Genomic DNA, 16,743 nt, shown 5'->3' with positions numbered 1-16,743 from the left:
GCTCTTCATTACTGCAGTGCGTGACCACTGATTCAGTTTGATCTTTTGTGCATTAATGTCAAAAGAATAACATTCTGCTCGGTTGGCTGACAGTATGCAAGGGCCAGAACTTTATGGCCTAAACTTCTTGTGGTTGTCAGTTTTTAAATGCTCAAACTGCTTCTTGCTTCCTACACCAAGCTGTTTGTAAGCATTGCCAGAATGAAGCCCTTCCTGAGAGCATCATTCAACCTGCAGCACATGAACTTCATTAAGCTTTGTTAGCACTCCAACTAGTATCAGGTGCTGTGGTCAGATGAGTCCAACATAAACTTATTGCTGTTGCACACCAACAGCATGATGCTTGGCATCAAAAGTGGACTGCGTACATGGAAAAGTATCAAACTCTCACCATAAAGCCTGGATCAATGGTGCATGGAGTTGTTTTGCACCTGATGGTTTCAGGGACTCTTCTGGAGATATAAACATCATTTCTGCTAAGTACCATGAGATTTCCTCCCAAAAGCTGGTTGCTTCTGGAAGAAGGATAGAGTCTCTATTGAAAGAGACACTAACAAAACATTTAAAAAAAAAAAAAAACCTTCAACAAGAGAAGGCAATCAGTACAGTACACTGTCTGCAAACTCAAAAACAAGGCAGCAAAGCAACAATACAGTATGTAGGTGCGAGTGTAACTGGGTACAAATGTATATTACAAGATCTCGGGTGAATATGAACCTGTTAGTGGAGTATTGTGCTGGAAAATGTAGTCTGTAACAGCCTTGTTTGTAGTTCTTGATGAGAAATAAACCCAAATCTCTCTTCAAAGTGTCTCCAGACATACAGGATAAGGCTCCGAGCTGTTATTCTCTCCTGAGCAGGTGTCACAAAATATTAATACCGATAAGTTTGAATTAACTTTTCTTTATTCTACAAAATTACAATTATTTTTTCAATTACAATTCTTTAATGTTGGGAAAAGCATGTTTAAATAAACCTCTGTAATGTCCTTGAGGCTTTGAGCATAATAAGTATATATATTTATTATTTACTTTTATTGTCATTTTTTGCTTATTTCCATAAAAGGTGTCGTTAATTCTCAAGGACGCTGTGTGTGAATGTACACATGAAAAAAAATACGCATAACATATTAGACTGTGTTATTTGCCTTGTTCTGTCAAATGTATTACCATGCTTGTGTAATTAATACTTTCCTTTTATTCACATGCTTACAACATCTCAAGCGAACGTCAGAAATTAGAGCTATGCCATGTGGAACAGATTTTTCTTTGTGCGCTCTATGGATCTCGGGAAGATCCCATTTCACATGTTCCTGTCGAGTGCTTCGGTACAGCACAGGTGTTCTCGCAGCCTGAAAAACACACTGTGACTGGCTGTGGAAATAATTGCTGCTAATTGCAATTAGTAATTGCAGTCACAATACCAAATAATTGCACTTGTAATTTTATAATCTCCATACAGCTCCGGGGAGCATGTTCGCTCTTTTTAAACCTTCCTTGATTTTTTTATTTATTTTTTTTTAAAGGTTTATTTTTGTAAATCCTGCCACCAAGAAAATAAGATGGCTTCCGCAGCCTAACAGATGACTGCATGCTTCCATTCCTGGTCTGCCATTCATTTGCCCAACTGCCTCTGCCAAAAGAGTTGACCTTGAAAAGACAGCAGACAAATTGCATTTCCCTTTTAGTGCTATTCCAGCTCAGACAGATAGACAACAGGTCTGTTGTCCTGTACTTGACAGCACAGGCAATTAAGGAAGCAGAGGAAGAAAGGGATGATGCAGGTAATAATTCTTTCCTTCTCTCTTGGTTTTTTTTTTCTTTTTTCAGGTCAGGGTTTGAGCAGGATGTAGAGACTGGCTACTCACAGTATCCTGACAGCTGCCATGGTGAGTGTCCTGATATCTCTAGTATATAGACTGTGGACACATTTATCCTAAAAGAACTTGTTCAGACCTACTGTATGTGACTGCAATACATTTATAGTCTAGAAAAAATAACTCTTGGCCACCATTGTTGCCAGGTTCAAACTTTCAAGCAGAATTGAGCCATTTCTAAATTGCCCAGCCAGGCAGTTGAGACTTAATGTAAGAAGACGATCTTTCTTTTAGCCTTAGGAATTGTTCTAAATTAAATCAATTAAATCACTATATTAGAATCACCAGCTGCATTAAATCACCTCTCATTTGCATGCTTTTCCTTACCATTCTCAACATAAGCCTCTCTTTAATGTATAAGCAGCGGCTTGTATAAGCAGCACAGCTTTTCTGTGTTTATGGCGTTTGGTAATGATGCAAGACAATTTAAGCAACGGAGTAAAGTAACTATTCTAGTAACTATTGATTTTCTTTTTAATGCTGCTGTATTAATGAATACTGAATGAAGTTACCATTAAATATTAGAGTGTATATTGCAGTGATGTTGTGGTGTTAGGCTTTAAATTAGGGTTTAGAAAATATGGAGTTTGGTGTTTTTTCTGTATTCAGCCGTCAGATTGCACTGCTATTGGAAATGTTATTATACCTTTAGACAGAATTGCTAGTGTTTAAAGCCTTTGTGAGCACAAATGTTCCTGAAGCGCAGAACAAAATCAGCACACATACTTGAAACTGCAGTCTGTTCTACTGTTATGTAACATTTGTTATTTGCCATTATATTTACGTTTATAACCCTGGGGCACTTCAAAGAGCTATTGTGAGAGGCTTTTTTAATATATATATAAAATATCCCACATGTCATATACCAATTCCTTTGTTACAGTATATGCACCTGTGTAATAAACTTGCATTGCGTGAGCGTCCGAGGAATTACTTGGGAATCACAGGGAAAGGGAATAAAGTCTGACAGCTAAATATAAACAGATTTTGTTTGATATAAGTTCATTATATGGTTGATTTTCTTTTATTTTGGTTGATTATTACTTTTGGACTTAGTTTTGAAGTGGTGAAAAGGTGTATTGGATATATTTGGCAGCCCTGTTACTGAATAAATGAGACTGCATGATAATTCCTGATGTAAAAATCTGTCCATCCCAGCTGTCCATGTGTCCACACTAATAATAATAACAATAATTAGTCCAAACAGAATAAACAGACCCAAGCACACAACACAAGTATTCCAGAAATGTAACAAAGTTTAAAGTTAATTAAATCACTCTTGTTAATGTTTTAATTTTTTTTCCCTTTAATCATAGATGTCTTGGCAACCACGCGAAAGCAGAACCCTGCACTGGATTCGGCGTATGGTCAGTTACTTTTCCACTCTGCTTTAGATCACACAAGCCATTCATCATTCTATTCATCATCCACTGTTAGATTTTTATTCCTCACTCTTTCAGACATGTGCACGTATTTCACCTCCACTGGTTTGTTCAACAGACACCAGGTTCCTTCTTTTATTTAGATATTGTCTACATACCGCTTGTGCATTTCTTATTTTGTACGGTGACTCTCCAAGGTTGAATGCGCAAATGGTAGATGTATTACAGCATATTGCTTTAATAGGAGCGTAAGTCGATTTACCTCGCTCTCCCCTCTAAAACTACCCCACAATTCGCATTAGCTATTGATGCCACCATTCCAGATCAATATGTACGACTGCTGAAACGGGCATCAGGGAGCTTAATGCCTATAAAATCAGGCTGCAGGACCGAGCCCTGCTGTTGTAGTTCAGCTGGAATACATGAACACACTGATTTTTCAGCCTGAGCAGTGAATACAATCAGTGTGTGGTGTGTCATCATGGGTGTGGGAAAGAGTGCACTGAGCAATAATCAGCTAATAGTATTTGACACAATTGTGTGTGTGAATGCTGCAGAATGTGTCAGCAGTTTTTTTTCAGTGCAGACACATTGGCAGGTGGGTCATGACCTCAGAGTTATTGTCCTGAAGCACATCAACAGCACATTGTGACAGACGGACAGCACTGCTGCTGTCTGCCGAATAAACTCCATTCAGCTCAACACACACATACCCCCACACACACACAAACGAATCTCTTATTCTGTTGGACAGCTTAGAATTACTTACCATACCATATCGCCCTGGCACTCACATACAGCCCAAAAAATCTGTTCTGCATACATGACGCTTGTTGCAGTCTGTCAGTAAATGAGACAAAGAAAAGACGCAGTCCAGGTGTCCACCTCTATGCTGTAGCGTCAGTCAGGGTGAGTGAGGTGGAAAGAAGGTACACTATGGGAGTTCTTTGACTAATTAATTTTGTTCATCATTTATGTGCTGCCAGCATTAAACAGAAGGTTATTTATTTAGTTCACAGAGTGTTTGATTATTCTCATTTTGTGAAAAAGCTGATAGCACAGAAAAATTATTGTAATGCAAAGTAACTCTCTCTCTCTCTCTCTCTCTCTCTCTCTTTATCTCTCTCTCTCTCTTTATCTCTCTCTCTCTCTCTCTCTCTCTCTCTCTCTCTCTCTCTGTGTGTGTGTGTTCATTCCCCACATACACATATAATCCCTTCTGAAAGTATTGGAACAGTAAGGCCTCTAGTTCTTGCTATGCACTAAAGACATTTTGGTTGTTAGATCAACAGATGAATCTGCAATGATAGATCAGAATCTCAGCTTTCATTTCCTGATGTTTACATCTAGACGTGTCGAGCATTTTGGAACATGGCACTTTTTTGTTTGAAAACATTTTTTGTTTGAACTCATAGTCAGAAATAATTCCTGTTAGATTGATTGTTTAAACAGGTAATAGCTGTGAATGTCTGCTCTTGGGGTGAGGCCTGGGTTTGACCTCTGAAGGCTGCATTTGTTTGTTACAAAGGATAAACCAACATGAAGATAAACCAACTCTGAGCTGTCAACCCGGGGAACACGAGAGCCATTTTGAAGCTGAGAAAACGGGGAAATTACACAAGAATTGGCCGTTGATAATAAAACAATGTCCTGAAAAAGAAAGAACACAACCTGGTGCCAAACAGCACCAGACAACACAAGTTTTGTGCCACAGCCAAACAGGTCAGACAAGGAAAGAAACAGCAGTTGATGTCAAACATTGTGAGAACTGTGAGGAAAAACCTCTAAACAACAGTCAGCAACAACCTCCACAGTTTAGGTGTTAACCACAATGCAGGCCCAGTGGTTGAGGTGCTGGATTTCCAATCGAATCAGTTCAATCCACCAAGTTGCCACTTGGGCAAGCCTGAGCCAGGCCCTTAACCCTCAATTGTTCAGTTGTATAAAAATGTACAGTAAGTCGCTCTGACTAAGGGTGTATGCCAAATAATGGTAGCATTCAGCAGTTCAGACATATACAAAAACATTCTGTATCCATCCAGGTCACAGAGAAATGCATCCAGTATAATTCATTATGCAGCAAAACAATGAGCCAAAACACACTGCAAACGAAACTAAGGACTTCACCAGGAGGAAAACGTGAAAGGTTTTAGACTGGCCAAGTTTGTCACCAGACCTTAACCCAGCTCAGCAGCATTTCACCTCTGAAATGAGCACCTTCACCAAAAAAAAAAAAAAAAAAATTAAAGAAGCTGTGGTTTAAGCATGGAAAAAAGAATCAAAAAATAAAATATAAATATAAGATGGAAAAAGTTTGATTATGTCCCTGGATTGCCACCTATAAAGCAGTTATTTCAAGCAAACAAATATTAAGTGTTACTTTAATTTACATTCACAACACAACCAAAAAAATGTCCGGTCTGCCACTGAGGTTGTTTTGTTTTTTGATCATCTTTTTCATTGTGCATAGCAAAAACAAAAGAATTGGCATTTGAGTGCACTCCGTGCTGGTTGATAACGCAGCTCCAGTGAGAAAAGCTAGCCCTTGTTCCCATTTTCAACAGCACATTAAACACATGTTCTGAGTCACTGTCACCATATTTTAGCATTCCCCACCAGTGGTGTAAAGATCCAGCTGAATGATAAAATATTAAAGTAATAACATAACTCAGCCTTGTAGTGTTGTACTGGTGTGCCAGCTTTGGCTCCCCAGTGCGCAGACTCCATTTGCCTCGTGCCGATAACACGCTGACAGGCCTGATTGGAACAAGCCTGATGAACTGGTGGAAAGAAAAAAAAAAAACGTAATAATAAAAACAGGTTTTTATTGCTTTATGGAGACCAAATGTCCCCATTTTTTAAACAAGAACTTCAGCTTTTATGTGTGTTTAATGAGGTTAAGGTTAAAGTTGGGGGTGTTTAAGTCAGTTACTTAGAAGGTAATGGAAATACCTCACAAGGATAGAGTTACACGTGTGTGTGTGCACACGTGTGTGCAGCTGCTGATCTCCCTGGTTACAAAGAAACAGTATAAAGGCAGCTCATTAACCATCACTCAATCTTTGGAGCCCCTCTGCTTTGCCTGGGTTCAAGGACACTCAGAATTTGAGAACAGGAACTTTACCAAGGCATCAATAATTAATACAGTCTTGGCTGAAGAATATGGAATTTTTTTTTTGTTTTTTTTTTTTGTTTTTTTTTTTTTTTTTTTTCCTTCCTGCTTGCTGCTGCAGTATTAAAGATGCCCTCAGCACTCATCTAAGTGAGTGTCCGGCTTTCTGTAAAAATTCAGAATTGTACAAATTCAGAATGGAGGGGTAGTGGAAGGAAAGTAGTTTGAAATGTACTGAAAAGGCTGGATTTGTATTTATTCCAGTGCTTTTACACCTGTTATCAGATGTACCTGTCCATCTCCATGCACATTTATGTTTTACATTTACAGCATTTTGCAGATGCCTTTAGCCAGAGCGACTTACATTTATCTCATTTTTACAACTGAGCAGTGGAGGGTTCAGGGCCTTGTTAAAAAAAGATATATATATTAAAAAAAAAAGATATATATATATAAACACATATAAATGAATGCATACATTTAAAGTTAAATAAAATTTTAAATACTATATATCTCTAACATCTATCCCTAATGTGCAAGCCAGGGGCAACTGTGGTAAGGAAAAATTCCCTGAGGTGATATGAGGAAGAAACCCTGAGAAGATGCAAACTCAGGAGGGAACCTCATCCTCATTTGGGTGAAACTACTAAACATTTTACAAGTTAATAACAAGTTTACAACAGGTCCACTTGCATCAAATACACTTTAGAACAAATATACCAGAGAGATGAAGCTAGAATAATCTGTTTAAATAGCAACCTGCGTAAACTAGCTCTTTATTCATCCAGAAAGAGCTAGGTAATAAAATGCAGACGAAATTGAGATTGTTGACTCCTCACACTGAGACATTACAAAGTCTTCTCACATCTTAAACAATGTAATGTTATCAACATATTCAAAAGTAAGTTACATTTTCAGTCATTATATTATTCATTACATCAGAACCTGAAGCAGCAAAAACAAGCATCTGTCAGTATAAATTACAAAATAAACCAGTAACTTAATCACCTGACCAGTTTGATAAGCGTAAATGTGTAAGACTGAAAAGGACAGATGCTGATCACTTTAGACCTCAGATTTATTCTTTCTTGTTTATATCAGATGCAGTATTACATTGCTGTCAGTGTTCATGCTTGGCAAGTGATGCTGCTTCAGTGTTTTATTCTATGATCATGTTGCACACTGCTGTTTACAGCTTTACTAATGTGGATGGATTACAGTCCAAATTTTAGACAGTTTTATCATTTTTATTTTTTTATTTTTTTCATTTTATAAAATTTTAAACAACCAGTTGCACAGTCAAAGTTCCTGTTCCTTCACCAGCAGTTAGTTATTATGAGTGCTTGTCTCTAAAAATTGAGTGTCTAAAGAGAAAAAAGATAAGAGTTGTAGGTCATATCTGCACTCCTGTGAAATAAAAGCTCTGTATTGACGCTTTAAGATACGCCTCGGTTTCTTAAGCTTAATTAAATTTCATGTCCTGCTGAGTGAATGCACATCTTTTCGCATTTTTCTTTTCTTTCTTTTCGCTCGACGTTCATTTGGGCGTTGAATAAATTAAAAGTTTAAATCCATGTCTTTTTTTCCTCTGTCATACTGTTCTCGTGTATTCCCGGGATAGCTGCTACGACACCTTCTTTGTGCTGCTCTCGCTCCCACTATCACCCTCCAAAGAACATGAATGAGAGGCAGAACAAAAACACTTCACGCAGCTGTGAAATCACTGTAACGTACAGTGAAACTTAACATTCTACCGATGCAAGAAGAACAACAATGTGATCCAACAGCACCACCACCGCTGTGTCATCCTGCTGCTAGTGCTACAGTGAGCTTCATTTAGCCGGACACTCGAACCCCTTCAGGGATCTTTGGAAGGATAATGCTTGTTGCTTTCTGTAGGGCATTTATCAAGCACCTTTTCTGAAAGGGAACCCCTGGGTTGTAGGGTTCTACAGTACATAAACTCTTTCAACATTGCCCTGGGAGGGATGATTGACATTGAACAGGAATGATGGGAAATCATTGTAAATGATGATAAGAATGACCCACTTCCTGAAAACAGAGGAAGCTCGTTCCTATGGGAAAGTGATGATTTTTTATTTGATTTTAGCTACGTCATTTTGTTTTGTTTTGCTGCATGCACACAGAATGTTGACATAAACTCTGTTTTGTTTTGTTTTTTTTTTGTTATGTGTAAATGATGCACTTAAAGGACTTGACTGACTGGTTACTTTGTTGCCCCTTCCAAAACAACCACAGGAAAGACCTCACCCACAAGCGCCAGCCCAACCATTCAGGGACCAGCTCTGCCTAAAGGGCCAAGTGTCTCTGAGAAAGGTACCCGCCCTGCGGAGGGGGAGCGGGGAGGGCGGGGCTCCCCTGGCTTGGAGCCAATCAGTGTGGAGATGGAGGGTAAGGGGGCAGCGAGAGGCTCTAAATCTCTTATCTGTCTTCTGGTTCTCCAATTTCTTTAGTTCGTACTCTCTTGCGCTGTACTGGATTCTGCTGTGTGGCTCTCAGCTTCACACACACACACACACACACACACACACACTTACAAAATCATGCAGGCCTGTAGATGTCAGAATTAATGTCTTGAAAGGAAGGAAGGTAATTAAACGGTCTTAGTTGTGCATGGCATGTTAGTATTTATTAGTATTAAATAGTTTAATTAGTGTTTTTTTAACATAAGAAGGCTTTAACAGCTCCCAGATTAATAATGGCTATAAAAAAATAATAAATTTGTAATTCCAAAAAACTGGGTTTCTGAGAAAAAACATTCTGCCCTGTGTGATAAATAAATAAAGACGTATATAAATTAGTGTTTGTGAAAAACTTAATAATGATAACGTAATTAATAATTTTTCATTTAGCCAGTATCAAGAGAGGATGCGTTTCAGCTAATTTTTTTATCTTTCAATTAAAGATTTAATATGCAGCACACCGACTTCTGCAGCTAAATCCCGCTTCCTCTAGTACGTATACAACAATTTCTGCTGTCTGAGAGCTTCCAAACTATATTTATTGCTTAAATTACATCTAATTATTGATGCTCTGTGAAAGATGATAAACCAAAACAGCAATTTCCCTCTTCTTTTCATAATCCATAATATTCCTTAATGCGTTGCGTGTTGTTTTGCCATTAGGGTGAAATTTTTTCCCCATGGTTCCTGATGGAGCTCCTCCACTGTGTGAAGAGGAACTCATAAATCCTGTTCCTGCTGAGCGCTGTGCTGCTCTCACACACACTCGCTGTTGTTGCCATGATCATCCACTCAACCCGTAACGAGAATGCCAGCAACAAATAAATAAGCCGACGGGCACTGGCTAATAAAAAAAAAAAAAACAACGACAGCACACATCTTGGTGATGATTGGGTGGGTGATTTGTTTCAGTAGCCGAGCTGACACGTTCAGCACGAATATCAGTAGACCAGCAGCACAGACCTGAGTGAAATGAAGGGATTGTGAACATTATACAGTAATTCTCTTATTTTATTCATTTCACTTATCTAAAAGATTCTGTTCAGTTCTGGAGGTGATAAAACTCTTTATCCTGCCGTTTTAGCCTGTCTTCGTCTTCACCTATCAGATTCCTCCATCTTTCCCCTACTTTCAGTTTGATCATTAGCCTAAAGAACTGAAGCTGCAATTAGATCAGAGACTGGGGGACAGCTGCACTATGGCAGCATGCTGTATATTTCTAAATCATTAATGACCAAATAAAAAATCTCTGAACGCTGTTTAAAAATTGCACGACATCCTGCTTGAAATCAGGATGAACAGAAGCACAACGTGAAATAAAGAATAGGTCTGTGCAGCAGAAATAGAATCTAAGACTATATACAGTATTTCAGGCTAAGGAAATAGCGCAGTTTGATGTATTTAGAATGTGACATGCGTTCTTCATTCCTAGTTTCAGTCTGGGCTATTATGTGTAAAAGCAGTAAATTGGGAGCACAGGTTAAGGTCTGCTTTACTATTATACGTTCCAGACACCCACCTGGGCTATAATATAACCCACCTATAACCTATAATGATGCCTCAAGTTCCAGTAGAAAGGAAACTTGCACCAATTATTGCCCAGAGGTGTCTGGGGCTTGTATATGCTACCACGGCTATTTTAAACCCACTCACAGGCCATTTATGAATTCAAATGAAGTGAACCGGGTTGTGAGCGAAGACTCCTGTCCTCCGATAATTTGTGCAAGTGCAGGAGGAGGCTGGACTCATAATCGGGAGCAGGATTCTTGTGTCTGGATCTCATTAAACTGAGAGAGCACAGAGGACACCGGACATGAACCCGAGCCGAACTGTTAAAAAGCCCCTTGGCCTTGTGGTTATTAATACCTTTTGAGAAAGAACAAAAGGTGAAAAAATAGACACTGTGCTGAGTTGTTGTTGTTGTTGTTGTTTTTAATAGCATGAGTTAGTGACTTGTTTTGCTGTCCCAGATTTTACTGTATTAATTGTTTACAGCAAAGTACATTAATGAAAACACACACACACACACAGCATAAAAGGTAATGGTTGCTGTCACCACCACAGAGGTTTAGAGTGAACTGAGGGTCCACACAGTGTGTAATCCAGGTAACGCGCTTGTTCTTTCCAAGCTTGTTGACCGCCTCCTCTCCTTTCTTCTCCTCCCTGTCCCTGTCCTCCTCACTCTCTCCGAGCTCTTGCGGAGTAGCGTGCTGTTAAACCCACCTCATGTTTCCTCTAAACTAAATGGCCTCCTCTGTTCAGCCCTCAATTCCTCTTCTCCTCGACTCCCTTCTCCTTCATTGTGTGGTAAAGTAAATCCAATGCTCAGATAAAGAAATGTAGAACTCCAGTCGAGCTCTAGATTTCAGAGCAGGCATAGAAACAGAATGTCCTTCATTCTAGCTCTATGCGAGTGCAACACAGTTCTACATGCTTCAGCTTGACAATGCTGGAGCTAGAGGTAAGTTTGTGGATTTTCTTCCCTCTGGGCTGTCGGTGGAGAACAGGGTTAAAAGCACTGCTGTAGAATCTCCTGCTCCCACCATATACCCTGCACGCTTCTCCACTTCTGCTCGTTTTGGTTGTTCGTTCTGACTGATTGGCACTCTTCCTCCTAGAGGACCAGCCCTGCTTCTTTCATTAGCTGTGCACTGTGGGAAAGCCAGACACATGACCTGCATGTGCCTAACACTTCCCCATTATTTTTCCTTCTCTCAAAGTATGTTTTATAATTAAGAAGAGATGCTTTTGTGGTGTTCCTTGCTTCCTCAGTTGTCGAATATTTATCTTTAACTGAGTTATTGCATGCATAATGCATCAAACACTGCATGAGCCATAAAACTGTTGTGATTACAAAAAAAAAGAAAGAAAGAAACCTCTGGGGTTGTCGTGTTGCGGTTTGCTGACAGAGAAGGTATACACTTTGTTATTTAATACATCAGAGCTTTTACGAGTGTAGGAACCAACTCAATCACACAGAACGTTTATTAGTTCTTCATGTGTTTCAATCAGGCCGTTCACTTGTGTATGAAATTCCTCCAGGTGCTCTTCTTACAAATGAGAATCTCTTGCAGGATTGTAATTTTCTTTCAACCTGATATATATATATATATATATATATATATATATATATATATATATATATATATATATATATATATATATATATTTTTTTTTTTTTTTTTTTTTTTTTCAGGTTGAAAGAAAATTACAATCCTGCAAGAGATTATATAGATACATACAGAGAGAGAGAGAGATTTTTGGGACATAAACAGATTTATTATTTAAAGTGAGCACAAACTCTTACAAATAGTCAAATTATTTTTAATCAAATTAATATGAGTTTGTGTGTATACAGTATATGAGAGAGTGTGTGCAAGCAAAGGAGAGAAATGCAATGTGTTACTGAGAAAAAGAAGTCCTTTCAGGTCCTCTGGTGATCTGTTTAGTGTCTTATTATATAAGTAGACAGCCTTGTGGCTGAGATGAGTTAAGTATTTTCTATGGCAATAAAGAATAAAGCTTAAAGTGAACATCTCATTGAGCCGTCAGTGCCAGGCACTGCTCTGCATCTGAGAACCAGCAAGAGACATTAGCGGGATCCATTTAATGTGCTTTTTAACATTCCAGTTCTTTTCCCTTTCGTTTGTTTTCTTTTTGGTCCAGTTCAGTTTCACACTGCAAAAAAAACAAGGAAGCATTTCCTGAGGTGTGTGTAGAAAAGGACAGAGCTTGGAAACACATTGCATAATTGGTGTGTGGAAAAAGCAGAGCCAGTGCTAAATATTGTACAAGTAATGACATCAGCAGTTTTGTGAACTGAATCCAGCATTTCTTCAAGCCCGACATCCAGAATATAGCCAGATCAAAATTATAGTTTGCCTTTCCAAATAACAATAATAAAAAATTGCTGCTCATAAGTAACAATAAACAGCACGTTTCATTCACATCCTGCTATTGGGTCAAATCAGGGTGACTTGACGTACTGCCGTCTAATCACGCTGGGGTTTGGTTAGAAGCAGCGTGATTGTTTTGGCCTGTGTTTAAGCCTGATTGCTGTGCTCATACCTTCCCAAACTGCACCATGCCAAATTCACAAGGAATCAATTCAAATTGAGGAAAACGGTGGGAGCAAAAATAGCAGGCACAGCGCCAGACATGAATAAGAGACAGAGATTGTTAATTGTTCAATTAGGCAACATATCTAACTAATCTCGCACTCTGTAACTGTTCCTACTAAATAAACTAACTCCTACTAATAAATATATCAGCTTTCACTTACACTGAAGTTTAGAAGAGAGGCTTGACATCTTTCCTGATGATATATGGTTAGAATGGATTTCAAAAAGGCTAGATGATTGTAGAGACTCTGTAAGCACGCACTTTCGAGCCCAAGAGTGTGAAGGATGAGGTGAAGTGGTGCTGTTGTCAGTTAAGTGTTCTGTGTTATTCAGAAACGGACCGCCGATGCAGTGTTGGCGTGGAACGACATTTGTCGATAGCCTCATCTAATAAAGTTGCTGGGAGTTGTGAAAGTAGACTTAAACTTGAAGAATAAAGATAACAGAAAATGTCCTTCAGTGATGCCTGTAGTCAATTTTTGTCTGATTGGTAGATCAAAAACAAGCGTTAGTGTATATGGAAAACCTGTGTCTTGAGCAACGTTTATTCTCTCAACTGAGAAAATTAGTTTAGATAAACTCCAAGGTTCTTTATGGAAGTGAAATGGTTCTTGGATGGCATTGTTCTAAAGCTCCCTTTCTGACACCTTTATTTTTAAGAGTGTGGACAGCAGGTGGGAATTGGAATTGGTTGTAACTAACATTGAAGCGAAAGTTGTGTGAAAACAAAGGCGAATGGGCGGAAGTATTGTGTACGTATTTAATAAGGAGATTTGTGCTGTTTCGCACACCTCATGCACTCTCACACACAATTCCTGCCAATTGGCTCTTATTTATTTCTATTTTTAAGACTTTTGCCATTAAAACTGTTCCCAACTGTCACACTCCAAATTAGCTCTTAGAGAGATCTCACTTCTCACTATCCACACTGACTTCCCTCTCGCTTGTTATCAGGCTTACGTAACAGAGTTTTTTTTATCTATTCTTGTGCTTTCTATTTCCTAGCATTAGAACAGATTCTGCTTTATAAGGCAAAATGAGAGAGAGTGAGAGAGAAACACTTGTCTTGACAACTTGTCAGTTCATCACTGTTTTCCAATTCCCTGTTTCTTGCACTCCTCCACTGTCCTTTGCCCCTCACTCCATCATTTTTATCCTCTTTGCACTCTCTTACCTTTGTTAGCTGCTTTACGTACATCTCCTTTTTTTTACCCCATCACTAACTCCTCCCACTCTCTCGCTTTCTGCTATCAGATGGGCTATAATGTGGCTTTCCATGTTCTTCACACATTTCTGTTATCTTTAGCTTTGTTTAACAAGTTGCACAAACATGTTACACAAATGCCAAGAATTGCCTAGTGTATAAACAAGTTAACACTAATGATGATAATAAGGACAAACAAACCAGCCTAAAGGAACCCTAAAGGAAAAAAAACATATGTAAGCTCTGCCAGAAATCTATCTATCTATTTATTTATTTATTTATTTATTTATTTATTTATATGAGACTTGTTGAGATTACTTTTTTTTTAAAGACAGATCTATTCAATTCAGTGTAATTCCGTTTTATTTGTATAGCACTTTAAGTAATGGACATTGCCCTGGAGGCCACAAGTTTCAAGAAACATATAGAAACAGCAGTCATACAAAACAGTCAGCATAGCATCATTAAAAGCAACATTTCCAGATAGAGTCAGCTTCCATTTCCTTTAATATTGATTGGAATTTTCCTGGAGCAAACAGCGAATTAAAACGTGCTTTGAGAGTGCATCACATTGATTATGAGCATTTGAAAGATGGAAATAAAACTAAAAGTAAGCCAGTGAGTCATGCTACACACCTACAGTGGATATAAAAAGTAGTCTGCACACTACTGTTAGAATAATAGGATTTTGTGCTATGAAAACTAATCATCACAAAAACCTGCAGTCGTAAATGGAGTGTGTAGACATTTTATATCCTCTGTATAATGATGGCCATTGGACTCCAGAGTTAAACTCACAGTGGTGTGTGGTGTATTTGTAGCCTGTAGTAAACATTCCAGTAGATCAGTAACAACAACAATGACTGAATTAACAGGATTTCCTCGACCTATTCCTGTAAAGAAAGCCGGATTTCACCTTTAGTTTAATGAGATCGTTTTAACAGTGAGTCTAAATGATGATTGCTGATTATTATGAGGTTAAAGGGCAGAATGTTAGCTGATCAGTGTAAGCTTCTGAGCCAAATGTGAACATAAATACCTGGATTTAGTACCTCGTTTAGTTTATGCTTGTCCGACTAGAAAACCTAGACTGCAGAGACTCTGGGCTTTGAACAGCTGATGAAGAAGCTTCACCTTATTGTGCACTGTTAGTCTGTGCTGCACCTGGGTTTGTGCAAAAGATCATAAAACAGTCAGGTAGTCAGTTGTTAGCCAGAACCTGAGGTTGCCGTTTGTGCATTATGTCCAAGTAAATTACAGCACGGACACTGCATTGTTCCAGGGTGCAGAGGCCCTAATGTCTGAATGAGTTGTTCAGTGAGCGTGATGGAACACTGAGACACGTTGACTGGTCTGCAAAATGTCCAGACCTCATTCTCATAGAACACTTGAGGGAAGAACGAGCAAAACATTAATAGACTCCACAAACTCTAGCTGACCTGCACATCCAGACAGTGGAAAAAGGGGCTAAACTAACACTGACAAGATACTGCTGGCATTCCTACCTGGGAGGAGCGCTGTTATGAAGGCAGACGAGCAGTCTTACTTTTCTCTCCAGTGAGCTTATGTGTTTTTTTTAGACTGTAAGCCAAATCATCCATTGTGCTTTAACATAAGCTACCTTAAACTGCTAGGCCTTCAGGGACTGTTTACCGTCTCTGTACCAGAGTGAGTGAACGGGACTGCATTCATCTTTTATAGGCATCTGCTCATCACTGGCTGAAAGTCAAACATGTTTTGACAATTTATGCATGGAGCAGATAAGATTTGTCCCTTCTTTGTGCCCCCTAGTGTGATACACATACAGTACACATGCATCAGGAATGACTCATTTCATCACAGAGCATGTGGTAGCCCTCAGAGCACTTCAGGCTGTGTGTGTGCGTGTGTTTGTGCGCGTCTGCGTGTGAGTGTGCGTGTGTGTGTGTGTGTTAGGGCCCTGCAGAGGCTTAGTGAGTCAGAGCTAGAGACGGAAGATCTCCATTATTCATAAATTCCTGTTTTTTTCAGTCAGAGCACCAATGTCTAACCAGTGTTCAACTAGCAGAGGTTATAAGAAAGATAAGAAAGTAAGAAAAAGCAAATCTGTATTCTTTCAGTTCTCTCAGCAGACATAACACTAGTTGCTATAAAGTCCTACTTTTTTTTTCCACAAAACATTGAGCTGTTGAAAGGTAAAACAGCCAAAAAGAGAAACATGCTCTGTGGGAGCAAGTCTTTCCAACTATTTCCTGACCTACATAATTCTTCTGCCAAGTAGTGAGGGCGTATGTGAGTGAGAGAAGAGAAAGGTAGGGGAATGTGTTCTTTTGCCATGAGGCAAGCCGGAATATTGCAGTTTATTTTGCCACAACTCTTCCTTGTTTGCATCTACAAACAGCTGAAGAAAAACATTTAGGAGAAAAGCTTTCTTCAATTGATAGCTAGCGAAATGCCATGCTCTACTCTCTTAATGTGTTTGTATTGATGCCTGGAGGAAGATTAGCTTTTTTTTTCTTGTACACCAAACTTATTATGCATTCATAATTGCGCTCTTGCTTGCAGCTGCATGAAAGTACAATAGCA

General features: G+C 38.9%; 1 protein-coding gene across 3 annotated transcripts in view; it reads left to right on the top strand.

Annotated features, from left to right (window-relative positions):
- The window catches only part of sema6e (sema domain, transmembrane domain (TM), and cytoplasmic domain, (semaphorin) 6E), a 144,518-nt gene that overhangs the window by 123,182 nt on the left and 4,593 nt on the right, over nucleotides 1–16,743 (top strand). For 2 of the 3 annotated variants that reach the window (XM_060870231.1, XM_060870232.1), the window contains exons 17-19: nucleotides 1,830–1,888; nucleotides 3,193–3,243; nucleotides 8,630–8,782. In XM_060870231.1, coding sequence (XP_060726214.1) covers nucleotides 1,830–1,888; nucleotides 3,193–3,243; nucleotides 8,630–8,782 — 263 coding nt within the window. The remainder of the gene's footprint in view (nucleotides 1–1,829; nucleotides 1,889–3,192; nucleotides 3,244–8,629; nucleotides 8,783–16,743) is intronic. The other variant, XM_060870233.1, reaches the window with a different exon arrangement.

Source organism: Tachysurus vachellii, chromosome 5 (assembly GCF_030014155.1).
Source record: "Tachysurus vachellii isolate PV-2020 chromosome 5, HZAU_Pvac_v1, whole genome shotgun sequence".
In the NCBI taxonomy this organism is placed as follows: domain Eukaryota; kingdom Metazoa; phylum Chordata; class Actinopteri; order Siluriformes; family Bagridae; genus Tachysurus; species Tachysurus vachellii.
The sequence above is the reverse complement of the archived record's forward strand: the minus strand, read 5'-3'. Positions and strand labels throughout refer to the sequence as shown.